This window comes from Dicentrarchus labrax, unplaced genomic scaffold (assembly GCF_905237075.1).
Source record: "Dicentrarchus labrax unplaced genomic scaffold, dlabrax2021, whole genome shotgun sequence".
Lineage (NCBI taxonomy): Eukaryota > Metazoa > Chordata > Actinopteri > Moronidae > Dicentrarchus > Dicentrarchus labrax.
In genome coordinates this window covers 25,412,218-25,426,371 of record NW_026136718.1, presented here as the reverse complement: position 1 = coordinate 25,426,371, position 14,154 = coordinate 25,412,218, and the positions used below count along the sequence as shown (strand labels likewise).

General features: G+C 38.7%; 1 protein-coding gene across 28 annotated transcripts in view; it reads left to right on the top strand.

Moving 5' to 3' along the window:
• The first annotated feature begins 2,775 nt into the window (after nt 1-2,775).
• Nucleotides 2,776-14,154, top strand: part of kif1aa (kinesin family member 1Aa) — a 40,865-nt gene continuing 29,486 nt past the window's right edge. For 20 of the 28 annotated variants that reach the window (XM_051376435.1, XM_051376445.1, XM_051376423.1 and 17 more), the window contains exons 1-4: nt 2,777-3,115; nt 4,951-5,108; nt 13,712-13,785; nt 13,918-14,100. In XM_051376435.1, coding sequence (XP_051232395.1) covers nt 5,003-5,108; nt 13,712-13,785; nt 13,918-14,100 — 363 coding nt within the window. In that variant the 5' untranslated portion in view covers nt 2,777-3,115; nt 4,951-5,002. Of the gene's footprint in view, nt 3,116-4,950; nt 5,109-13,711; nt 13,786-13,917; nt 14,101-14,154 lie in introns of all 28 variants that reach the window. The other 8 variants (XM_051376444.1, XM_051376442.1, XM_051376441.1 and 5 more) reach the window with 2 other exon arrangements.

Sequence of the window (14,154 nt, the reverse complement as noted above, 5' to 3'; positions counted from 1 at the left end):
ATATTACTGTCTCTGTTTTTTCCATGTTAAATGTGATTAGGGTGGGAGATTGCTCTACGTTCTCTGACAGATACACACCAACAGCGTCTCTTTAAGAAAACATGTCTGTCACACTTGGCTCAAGGCAACAGCTCACTCAACCAATAAATTATTCAGGCTCCTGTGCCACTGAATTTAGACAGAACAGAGCTGGAAGGCCAGGCAGAAACAATACCACAAGTCCTCCTGCATCTTCCTTTAGTGAACGCTGCTACTCTTAAATAATCAAGACACTTCCTTTTAAGCACACTTATAAACGTGAGCCTTCAGCTTGGCCTACTTCACTTTAAAACAGGGAGGACAAGTGTATATGAGGCACCTCATGTAGTATGTGGTGATTCATGCGAGTGACATCATCCTTGTGATTCACACTCACCTCTTATTTTGGTAGACCACACTACATATATGCTTTCTGTGCACGGATTAGAAAATCTTAATGCCGATGAATTAAATAAAGCAAATGCATCAGATAGAAGTGGAGGAGACAGAGGGGGCCCAAGAGAGATGTTACACATCAAGCAAATGTGAGAGGGTGAGAGAGAGGGAGGGAGAGAGAGCAGTAGGAACGGTAGGACTGTGCAAAGAGCAAGGTCACAAAACACAATTGCATTGTGTTTCACTCAGGCTGAAACCTGAGCAGCCCAAGTATCCTACCACCAGATAGACAGTTCCTGTTCATTGCTGCTAAGCTAAGCTAAGTGTAATGGATACATGTGTGGATTATAATACAAGCATGATGGCATAATAAGCCCATTCACATTCTAGGTGAAACAGATTTTGACAATAGGTGTACAATGGAATACATTTAGAATCATACTTAAACATACAGTATGGTTGCCAGATAGTACATCTATATGCAGGTAACTTCCAAGCAAAAAGAAAATGTACAGATCTGATAGCAACAATCTCTACAGCCACCAAACTATTTCTGTCTGTAGTGTGCACATCAGGTCACTTGTACAAGGACACATTGACATTATTAGGCTCAGTCCTCCCATCTCTCCAATCAGCTCAATGACTGTCTAAGAGCTTCTAGACATGGCTCCGGGGGTTTAATCTTCACCTGTTCTCACTCTAGGTCTAGCTTTTACACAAGCTGAACTACCAGTGTTGATATTTTTCTCTCTGACAAAACATGAGTCCCATTATAAATTGATATGATTAATGTTTTAAGCAAATGTATTTTTTGCTACAAGCAATAAAAAAAAATAATTGTAAATCTTCAACATAAGGGCCAGTTGAAACAATGTATCAATTCAGATCATGCTGATAATTACATTTCAGAATAACTGTAATACAAGAGCCTTTTAGGTAAGAGATGCTGCAGTATGTATCTAAACATATTGGTTTCAAATGCAGCTCAAGAACATTTAGAGGTTTTGAGATCAACACATATTACATATTTACTCATTGACATCATTGACAATCATGAGCTGTTTTGTTCCATGGCTACAAGATGACGAGTTCAACACACCACTACCCACCCATCTTAAATAAAAAATAAAAAAATCTCTTGACTGTGTTTACCAGTATTGGAATTTATCATGTTTTTTCATTCATTTCTTGATCTAAAATAAGTCAATTTTAAATACATTTAAAACTAAACATTTGCCTATACAACTCTGTCAGTGTGTTGCCTTTTTAAATTACTGAATGTGAATAGTTGGTGAAATCCCCAAATGTACATAAAAACAGTCCTTTTTCACAGCAGACATTGACTTGTGATTGTGCGAAAAGCACAGGTGCAACTAATAACACAGTGTGACAGTGGGCCAGCATGCACAATACCAAGACCCTGCAACTGAAGCAGCTGAATGAAATTCAGCCACCATTCATTTTATTATTTACATACTGTGACGTGTCAAAATGTCTTCTGTGAAAAAGGCCTGCACTGATGCCATACCCTCAGTGTCCTCAATGATAGGCACAATAATAACAAATCATCTGACATCATTATTTTCATAGTTGTTATCTCTATTAAAGAAGACCATTGTCATCTCATATGATTAAGCAACAGCTTGCTCAATACAGAAGTGTAACCTACACACAGGCTTTTTTTAGAGAAGAGTAGGAAAGCACAGGTGTAAATTAAAGATGGCTGATTTCCATTTAGCTGCCTCAGTTTTAGGGTCCTGGTATTGAGCATGTTATTAGTAACACTTTTTCCTACTATGACAAGTCATCATGTCTGCTGTGAAAAAGGCCTATTGGTTTTGTATGTTTACCGTTTAACTTTCAGTATTTGCTGCAGTAGACGCAGGGTGTAGACACAAAATTGACGAGAGACGTACATGAGCTCCACATTTGCAAAAGAAATATATTTCTAATATTTCTGCGACAGTATAATACTGTTTCTGTTCTCTGAGATGCTTCATTGTGTGCTTCACTGAACAGGCAGTTTCCATGGCGCAGAGACCTGTTTTGTGCCAGTTTGTCTCCTCTCAGCTTGATGTCCCTGGCTTGACCTACTAAACCCTATTCATAACAAATGCATCCTGTTGTCCACTGCATTCAAAACAAGCCTGCAAGTAAACTTGGCTGCTTTTGGGAAAATATACAGTACCCCTGCTATTTTTTTTAACTTTAAATAAAAAGCATAACACAACAGCAGCTTTTATTTGAGGTGTTACTAATTTTGCTCCCTTTCTTTCTCCCTGCTTCCCCCTCCCCTCCCTCCCTCCCTCCTTTCCCACTACTGCATTGATGCTGTTACCTCCCTCGGTGGTGATGTCACCGGCTCAGTGGAGCTCGAGCATCCTCCTCACCAAAGGCAGGGAGACAACAGAGCCATTTTGACCGCTTTGGTGTGTGAAGAAGCGGCCGACCATCCAAACAACCGACCGGGCCACCTTCCTGGGTCCCCACTCAAGACAGGGCAGAGGGGGCGGGTTGGCGGGCACAAGACACTGTCGGCGGTAACCTCAGTTTTCATGGAGAGGAGAGACTGTTAGCAGGGGCAGTGCCAGACCTGGAGGAGACCAGAGGAGGTGGAAGTAGCTACGGGGGCTGGATAATAAAGCAGGAGCACGAAAAACACGGTCTCCACACGGGGGAAGACGTTATTGGCACTGCAGAGGTAGGTTCACCTTTTTCATTTTTCCATTGTTCCGCCGGTAATGCAGTTTTAATGAGACAGTATTTACTTAGTGTTAAATCTCCTGGGAAGAGATGGGCATAGGGTGCGGCCATTGAAGAGGCTGTCAATGTCGGAAAGAGTATAGAGTCATAATGACATTAAAGCTGCTCTATTACACAGTTCACGCACTGTCATGCTATTGTATTGCTTATATTGTTTGATAAAATGTCTTTTAATTGTGTGAGAAGGGAGACAGGAATAAATGCCCTGTCATTGGGCGACATGAAACTACGAGGCGTATTGCTAAAGCTGTTAGCCTAATTGAAGACGTGTTATATGATAAGCTCCGAAAATGACGCAATAAGTATTTTAGAAAGTAATTACAGCAATTAATTATCAATGTCCGCCTCACAAATATTGGTTCCTTAAGCCGGTGTTGACCTGTGCTCTATGTCTTTGCTGTCATGCGAAAAAGCATCTGATTAAATACAAATATATATATATTTTTTTTAATGAGTGACAAGGTAATACTGTATCAAACTGTCGTCATGCTCAAATACACACCAGCATGGTGTATTACATTAGCCTTTGTCACCGGGAAAATGGTGGCCGCCCAGCTGAGCTGCATCATCAGCTGATTGGTCTGAGCATCTGTATGAAAAGATTATGGACATGGATGTTGACGGGAAAAAAGCAGATTTTGTTTTTTGTAGAACTTAAAGTGTTGTTTTTTACACATCATATATATAGTCTATAAGATATTCTGTTTCAGTGGGTGAACAAACGATACGTTTAAGCATCTTCATCAGTTCATTTCAAATATCAAAACAATATTGAATTTGATGTTGAACCCCTTTATAATTAAATGTATTTTATTTAAAAATCCTAATTTGTCCTCAGTGGACAGTATGGTTGCACCTTAAAAACCAGAAAACTAGAATTCTTCCCACAAAGTTACTCGCATACATTTCACAAATGAATCTGTTTAGGGGCCAGCTGTGGAGGATGTACCAGGAAGCAGGGTGACACAGCAGATTTACAACACTCAATTATAATGACAGATGTCTGAGTCACAAACCATAGCAACATACTGAATATTGATACAAAAACCCAACATTCCCCCAAATCTGCGTACATTAGGTTAAAGAAATGTCTCTTTCTCTTGTTAATATGCTGTAAAATGTGACCGTTTATAAATGTTCGATTGAGGCATGCAGTGAAAGCTAATTATATCATATTGCCCGCTGTTAAAGCTTATTGATGAAAACATTAAATGATTGTCATTTGATCGCCACAGATGATGAGTCACGCTTGCTCTTGATACACCCACAACGCTATCACACACTAAAATCACACAGTGATTGAATGTTCATATTTAGTCTTTTAGGAGATGGTGTGACGAGTTGTTCATGAAACCGAGTTGCTGAATGAAGCCAGACCCTGGATTTGTGGCCGGTTTCAGTGCCATTGTCATCCAGGGAAATGGCCTGACATTTAGCTGCTGCTGCACTTCTTTTGTTACCGCTAGCTTTATTATCCATCTCCCTTGGCTGTAGCTGACCATGCATGGTCTTTTCATGTTACAGCCACACAGCCCTGCCCTCCTCTATTGTGCTGATCACGTCAACCGTGAGGTGTAATATTCAGCCCTTACAATTTTTAACACTAATGTAAAAATAAAACCTCTTTGTAACATAACGTGACAAAAACATATCATAACTTAACATAACATAACACAACACTCTCTTACAGCATGTCATTTACATATGAACTGATAAAGGGGGAAAAAAGCTACATTTTATTAATTAGGATTCATTATCTGCTCCCTTCTACAGACTTGTGGGCCCTACACCTGGGCACTAAAGAAGGTGCTAGGAAGACAGCACCATGGCAGGGGCCTCTGTGAAGGTGGCGGTGCGTGTCCGCCCCTTCAATTCAAGGGAGATTGGAAAAGAAAGCAAATGCATCATTCAGATGTCTGGAAACACCACCAGTAAGTACTGAGCTTAAAATTCACCTATTCACCTGCAGTATGTGTGTTATGTATACTAGTTTGGTTTCATGTTTTGAAAGCGGTTTGCAGAAGGCACCCAGCTAGATGTGAGCTCGAGCAGGGGGATCCGGTTCTGGCTCCTCTGAACTATGACTGACCTTGACCTCTGACCTCCCTGTGCGAGGAGATTAATGAAAAGATAAACTCCCCCTGCATAGTACCAGTGGTGACTGTGCTAGTCTCCTGTGAACAAGCAAGACCTATTCCAAGACATGTGGTATGAGCAGGAAATGTATTCAGAATCAGCTTTAGTTCCAGACGCAGGTTATTCAGATACTGTAGGAGATCATTTTGATCTATCGATGGAGAAAATGTTACCTTGTTGAGCTTGTCTGCAGGATTGACGTTTAATTACAGTCAATCTTTTCAGTTACTAAATAGAGCGTGCAGTAAAGCAGTTGTCAAAATGAAATCCCTTCATCATCATGCTGTAGGTGACATAATCTCCTGCACATTTGACCTGATATTTATTTAGGGCAATCCTGTTATTTTTTTGTATGGTCAGATTGAGCCAGATTTAAAAATGGCTCCTTATTCAACATTTTATAATTAATCTTTCTTTTCAAATCTGCCATCAGTCTAAAACTGGGTCTGAATATATAATTTCTTGTCTGCACAATACACTGCAGTGTACAGCCCCAACCCTGACTAACACCATTAAGACAGAATGGGAAGTGAAATTGGGTGAACAATTATTGGAGGATATCTACAAGAGCCTGAAATATACGGTGTTCGGGTAATGCATGTCACTGCTTAATACAGTTTAAAGTATTGCTAAGATTGCACTAAGGTTGGGAAGAGTTCAACGACACCTCTTATCTTATGGACTTCTCACTGCTAAGAAGGTCATTCTTCTTTACTCAGGGGTAATAAGAAATATAATATATAATAAATAACTCAAATCCTGTATATAACCAACAATACATGTAACGTAGGTAACTGTATTGTATATTTTGACGTTTAGTTCTTTGGTGTATGTTTGTCTACTTTGAAAATAGAAAAAGGAGGCATGCTTATGTGGATGTCATGTATGATGTGGCTCCAACTCCTCACAGTCATAATATCTGAAACAAATCTGCCACCAATGCAAATATGCAATAAGCACAATAATAACAGTAAATCTGGAAGAAATTTTTCCGGAATGATTTTGTCCATATAAACATTTGGAAGTGCCATTTCTTCCGTACATCATCTAGCTAGAGTATAGTTTCTCTGTAAAACTTAGTGTATTTGGTGCCATATGTTGTACATTTTTTAAGTATGTAGATCAGAATGCCCCACATTCCTCGGGTTATACAGTACACAGAGCGAGGACTCTTGTCGAGATGAGACTGGAAAGATACTCGATATGTAGTCTGCTTAGCAAGGTAAAGCCGTTTGTCAATAATGAATGAGGCTTCCTGAAATATTTACCGTTTGGCCTAATTTAGCCTTCTCCCCCTCCTTCCTCATGTCATGGGTGACTAGACAACAAGCTGGGTGGCTTTTTTGGGCTGTCATATTTTAACTTTGTGATTTGTTGCATTTGTGATGTAGATCCTGGCTAGACTTAATACTTACAATCTTAAAAAACTCTTTGTCATTAATTGTTCCTTTTTTTGACTAGTCCAGTTAAAGATTTTACAGCATGATGGTGACAAAATTTTGTTGACACCTACAGTAAGAGTGGTTTCATTACCTTGGCACAGAGCTCCTTCTTCTGTCTCTACAGCAGTGGACAATGAGTATTTTGCTGTCAGCAGTGTAAGGTTAGATCAGAGACACTGTAATCCACAGGGAATATATTTACAGTGTGAATGCCCTTGGAGACATCCCGTTTGTTTTATCTAAAGCCAGTTTTTTGTTGTTTAATTAAGCATATAAGCCAAGTACATGTAACTTGAAAATATTTAGTGTAGTGATCACTTGTTCTTTACTTGATGCTAATTTGGTTCATTCAGCAGTATATGACATCAGTCATGCTGTCAAAGCACTGTAGGCATTGTATAACACATACCATAGATCACTCTTTTCTAAAAAGACCAGGAGCCAAAACTGACTGCAAAAAATATTTTAAGTACCTAGCTGCTTCTGGTTTTTGTTTTTTCAGAAATGTAGTTTTATTTATTACAGTAATATCAGAAGTAGCTATGGCATCTAATATAAGTAACACAATATTTTCTCTAAAAACCTGATCTTTGCTGTATATCATTTTTGTATATATTTTTTTTTTATGAGTAGCATTAAGGGAACTACAAACTTAATTTCAAACAATGCTGGGTTGTAAAATTAGCTCTTGGGTTTGATTGTGACATACTCAAGGGAAGTCTTCTTCACTGATCACTTCACAGACAAAAGTTGGTCTGTGTGAACAGATTTTAGTCAGGCCTAAGTCCTGATTCTGTTTAATCAATCGACCTTAAAATCCAGAGATTAAACTGAGTTTAGCATTATGTCAGCAGTACTAGAAAACTTCTTCTTAGTCGGACCCACACAGACCACAAAGCTGCTTTCAGTGAGGCTGCAGCTCTTTCAGTAGAGCAGATTGTTCTTTTCCAAACTGAGTCAATGGCTCTGGATGTGAACTGGAGAATGTAAGCAGACTGATGTCATGAAAAAGCCCATTGGTTGCAGTGTCTGGAGGGGGTACAGAGGCAGGGTATAAATGCCCCCTTGTCTTTTTGTAAACTGGGCTGAGGAAAGGAAGAAGAAGAAGGAGTTGTGAGGTTTTTTTGTGTGTGTCTCACTCTCTGCTTTGTGCTCTCTGACACTCGTGTGGGTCAATAGCCCAGTTCCCACAAAGCAGGAGAATGGCAGTAATCTTGTTGTTTGAGAGATCTTCCCTCCCACGCTGACCTTAATTAAGATGCAGGGGATAGACCTGAAGGAAAAATAGACCTTGCTTTAGAGGGCCATTGGGTGCATATACTTGGTGGATAGTTTTAAGTGTATATTGCCGCAAAAAACTTTTAAACTTCTAAGAAATTTCACTACTGGACTGACTCAAAATATCTCTGTATATATCTAACCATTAGAACTCTAGGTAATATACTTTAGGTAATATCGACAAATGTAAAAGTTTATATCCCACCACGATGGCAAATTTATGTTGTTGTGGTGTAGTCTCTGTGTAAACAAATTCACATGAATTTAATTGATTATAAGGCAAACTGAGTGAATTCATGTTACTTTGAGCATAAATCATGATTTGTACTGCTCTATAATGCTAATTATGGCACAACATAGACTGCTAAAGTAGTAAAGTAAACTCGGATAGAAGCCCAACATAAAGCAGCAGACAACATACCGCCTACACACAGTGCTGCTGCTGCTGAATATAGCATCTATGTGGCTCTCCTCCAGTCTCTGTCTGTCAGTGGGTTCACATCCCCTCTGCCAGACCTGCTGACGCGGCCACATTTCCTCTCCTATTGACTGGGGCAGGTCACCCGTGACTGTCTGACAAACATCACTCAGTCACAATTATGAAGACCTAGCAGCTATGACAAAGACAAACATGGAATGTGCCATAATGGGAATCTGAAAATATAATGTATGACAACTGAAATGAAGCTAGATCAGATAACTGCCACTGTAGTTAGGATAAATGATGTGAGATGTGTGCATCACTGACAGTGATAGGTATAGGTCTACAAAAAAGTGAGCATACTAAACATTACACCTGGTGAAAAGGTGCACACCTTTTTCAATTTAGGATACATCAAAATTTTAAATAACATTTTTTCCAATTCAAAACTGTGTACTTTTAAAAGTTAAAAATATCATCAATGCAACATGTAACTCTCAAAAATAGTTGCAACTTTGTAATATGTAATACATTGTACTAATGTAATATGCAGTGTATCTAATCATTGGTAATGCACAATTATTCAGCAGTGATGTAATAAGACCCTGTATTTGAAAGAATTAGCAGTAAAATAAAAAAATGTGAACAAGGGTTAGACTTAAGTTAGTATTTAGGTAAGTACTTACTAACTGGATCTATCTATTAGTCAATGAAATTGATTTGAAGTAATTTTAACTAAGAATATCCCCCCCAAAATCACAGGTAGTGGGTATTCACATTTAAAGAGTACCTGTGATTTTCTGGGTTTTTAAATGAAAATTAATATTTTGGGGCTTTGGAACATCAGACAAAACAAGACAATGACAATGTGTCAGCCTGGGTTGTGGAAAGTATAGATTATTTACTCTTTTCTGATAGTTTATAACTAAATGCCTTATCAGTCAAAAAAATAAGTGACAGATTATTCAATAATGAAAATGAAAGTCAGTTGCGGCCCTACCATGAAGAATAAATTACTTCCAACTAATCGATAATAAGCTAAGAAGTATTTACAAAACAGCTCTGAATCAAGGACTGTATAGATTATATATTACTTTACAACAAGGGTCAACTAAGTGTTTTTTGTGTCTTATTTTCACTTAAGAACAATTGGAACATGTTTCCATTCATTTTACTGTTAATACTCTATTGGTGGATTATTATTTTGTGCTGTAAAAATAAGTGGGAATATCAGAAGTGATTTTAAACTAAAATAAAGTCAGTAGTAGTGGTCCGTACGAGCAAACATTGTGTTGATAAAAGCGTAGATATGATACACACTTCTGACCACCTCTGGTGACAAGGTTTGCAAGAACATTGCCAGAAGAAAAATGAGCCGCTGTTGTATCCTATCTAATGACGTTTACCTTCCATGACATGACCTCCAGACCCGGCGTCATCTATAAAGGCAACACCTCGTAATTAAAAAGCGTTTCCATCATAAAAGAGTAGACAGGTAGTAAAGGGGGGTATGATGAAGATGGGAGATGTGCTCTGTGTACTAAAAATGTTACTAAAACTGGCCTCAGGTGGAGATTACTCTGACACGCAAGCTGTGACCACTGACAACGTCATCCAAGCTACTGAGTTCAATTTAAATAGGCAACAGCACTGCCCCCTGTAACACTTGTATATGCTGCCAATCACTGCCACTCTAAAGTAATTACCTCTTAGAGAGCAGGGCGCTTTTCTTTCCGGTATTGGAGTATGGGGGGGTTGTCTTGTATGAATCATACCACAATCAGAGATGAGTAAGCAATGAGAGGATGTTAGAGGCTCTGCTTCTGGTTAATAATCAGATCTTAATATATTTTCCATTTTAGAGGTTTGATACAATAATCCATGTCTACTTTTAGAATTGGTTTATTTCATGGCTTTCTTTTGTTATAGAATCCATATTGTATAGAACCAGGTCAGCGTTATTTACCAGGAAAACCAATCAATTTCTTCCCTGTTTTCACCACGTTGCAGCTTGTAGGATGGGACCTTCATGGACCTTTATTCATTGTCAAGTTGTACTAGATACACAGTATAGATATATACTGTGCATCGATAAAGGCTTTAACAGATCGGCATTTAACACCCAGGATGTGTGCTAATGTTGCATATAGGCACTGGTTGTTGCTTTTTACACGATATTATAAGAAAGATACAGTGACACACTCATATTTTTCTAGTGTTTCACCTGCATCATCACTTTACATAAACAGCAAATTTCGTTGGAAAGTGGTTAGTTAGGATAGGTGAAAGTAATTGAGTTATATTTGTATTTAACCAGATTTATTATTTTACTACTTGTAAACAATTGAACAGCATATTTCCAGAATATGTGAGCAATCTGGCTTTGTAATGGGCAACAACAGCAGATTTCATTTGAACAGGCAACAAGGGTGAACTCAAAACCATCACTGATACACAACTGTCATTAATGGAGGGATTATTAAGTATTGCTTGATTAATGTTCACTGTCCTTAGATTCTAAATAGATATTTAGTTCTAACTGGAATTTCTAACAATGTCTGATGTAATGACACTGTAAAAGACCATTTGTGGCAAGACACTGCACAGTAGGGGTAATGAGCAGTATGGAAAACATTTCTGGCTGACTAATACAATTGATTCTGTAGCTGTGGTTAGCAGCAAACCTTGTGTATTTTATGACAATTACAAGCACAGAATACACTACTGATATGAAAGAGAGCATTGTGTGTAAACTGTAGTGCACCTGTGTTCATATTTGGCCGTCTTCCAGAGTACCTGGACACATCATGCCAAGTAAATGAGGCCTGAAACCTGAAACGCCAGTCAGCCACACTGGCCTATATTTTATAGCTAGAAATACAGTAGCAGTGAAGAGAGGAAATAACACTGTGTACACTTACTTGAGAGTGTACTTAGCCCTGGGCCCTTTCCTCTATTATCGACCGCATCTGCATTAGCAGAAAAAATGGTGTCTGGAGCTCTGGGAGCAGGGAGGAAGCATTTTCAGAGTTGGTATCACCAGACCACACCAGAGATGTTGTTTTTGAGTGGGCACGCTACCAGGCCCTGTAGTATTCACACAAATACGCCTTGATATCAATATTTCAATAATGATAGATGCCTTTAGAAAAAAGCAAGAGTAATTTGCATTTACAGTACATATCTAATATTTTGAGTTTAACTACACAATATAAATTGTAATTGTAAAATGTATCTCTAAATCACGAGTATAAACTGGCAGTAGGCCCTAGCTTCTCATTACAAAGGCTTTATTTGTTTCTGAAAACATTTTCCTACATAACCTTCACTGCTGTTGCTGCATGTTGATTTGTCAGTTGAAAATTGAGGTTATTATTCTTTCTCATGGCTCATTTGTCTGATCCCATTTATAATGAATATGAAATATAAATTATTATTGTATCAAAAAAGCATGTGTTTTCTTTTAGGCATTGTGTTGAAAGAAGCAGTCCTATACTATACTACTATAAGATACTGTGTAACCTTTCCAGACGTATGTACTGTACATGTACAGCTTTATTAGCCACAAACAAGCCATATCAGCCACTCTTCATTAAAAAGCGTGAGAACTCAAGAATACAATAGGAATAACACAACTAATAGATGAAGTGAACCCTAAGAAGATGTATGTCATAAATCATAAAGTGAATGAGTACCTCCATTTTGTTGTTTGGGTCATGAAGCAGACGTATCTAATCTCAGGTTAGCTCAGATATCAAGAGGAAATGATTTGATCATAATTTAACTACGAAGATTTGTTTGAGTCATCGTTGGTAATCCTGGAGAAGTAAATCGACAAACCAGAATGTTTAGACTGGGATTCACTGTGATTTAAAAAAACCATCATGAATCAATGAGAAAGGGCACATTGTGTTTGTATTATTTAAAGTGATTAGTGTTTACTGCGACTGATTAAAGACACAACTTCAACTCATCAAGTAGGCTGAGTCTGTTGTTGGCTTGAAGCTTGCCACCCTGGAGGAGGTGGTGGAGGACAGGATGCTAGCAAAACTGCTGGATATCATGGACAATCCCTCCCACCCCCTCCACACAACACTGGACAAGCTAAAGAGCAGCTTCAGCAACAGACTCATTCAACCCCACTGCAAGAAGGAACAATACAGGAGATTGTTCCTTCCAAGTGCCATAAGACTTTTTAATAATAATTGACGCTAAACTCAGCTGCTATGACGTTATAATTTCCTTTCGGGGATAAATAAAGTATTTTCTATTCTATTCTATTTTATTCTATTCTATGTAATCTTAACAAAGGGGAGAAGATAAATTATGTACTTTGTATGTGATGGGAGATATGTATACTGATGTTAATGTGATTATGTATAAGTACAGTGATGGTTAAGGGACAAAATGTTTGTGAGTCCTCTTCATCCTTTCCTCTTTTACTTCTGGAGTCCCCCAACAGGCATATGAAGTATAGAGTTTAACTCATGGGCGAGGACTACATATGGATTAGAATAAGGCTAACTGGGTGTCTATGTCTGTGAGACCTCTTTGAGCTCAATGTGATTATGACTATGAATCAATATTACAATATTATAGAAGAGTTTTTCTGATGGCTAACAAGGGTCAACGGAGCCTGATGAAGTGCAGCTCAGGGCTGAGGGTTGTTTCACCCTGAGACTGTTGAAAGATGAGCTGAGCCTGACAAACTAAGCCTGAGCGGTCCTAAAATGGCCACTGGTAGACAGAGAAACCTAACAACATGGCCTTTTAATCTGGCACCACCGTCAGGCCAAACTGTACATTTGAAAGGAAGTAAGAATAGCAAAATAGTTTATTTTTTTACTTAATAATTTAGTTATTTTTGGTGTGTAATGTGTGTTACAGCCTCACAGGGCCACCAGCAGGGCTATACTGCAGATTTTTCTCACAGTTGACACATACATTCACAAGTTTGTATGCTTAGAGTTTGATTCATAATGTTGAAACTTGAAATCAAACCTAAACTCTTCACTTGCACAAACAAGTAGAGCAAAAAGACAGTTAACCACTGGTCAGTAGTGAGTCCATCTATTAGTTCACCAAAACCTGAAAATATTTACATATATTTATACATATTTGTATTCCGTGTCTAGGTCTAAGTCTAAGGCCTTCTCAGCTCTATTAGCACAACATGACACCGACTCAGCTCAGATACAGTTTCACATGGGCTGCTCTCACCCTTCCTCTGACCCGTGTTCCTTGTCCTGTCTTTCAGCCATCATCAACCCCAAGCAGGCCAAAGACAACAAGAGCTTCAACTTTGATTACTCCTACTGGTCCCACACCTCGGTAACTCTTTTTCCACCCCCACATCGCAAATGTTGTACAGACACACCAGCAAACACACACAAACGCACACACTTTTTCATTACTATGCATCACTTTTGTTGCGTTTGACTGATTATTGATCTCTGTACACAGCCCGAGGACATCAATTTTGCCTCTCAGATGCTAGTGTACAAAGACATCGGAGAGGAAATGTTGCTGCATGCCTTCGAAGGATACAACGTCTGCATCTTTGCTTATGGTCAGACGGGCGCTGGCAAGTCGTACACCATGATGGGGAAACAGGATGTCAAAGATCAACAAGGAATCATTCCCCTGGTACAGACTTATTGTGATTACTTGACGAGTGCTGATCATAAATCAAAGGAAAGA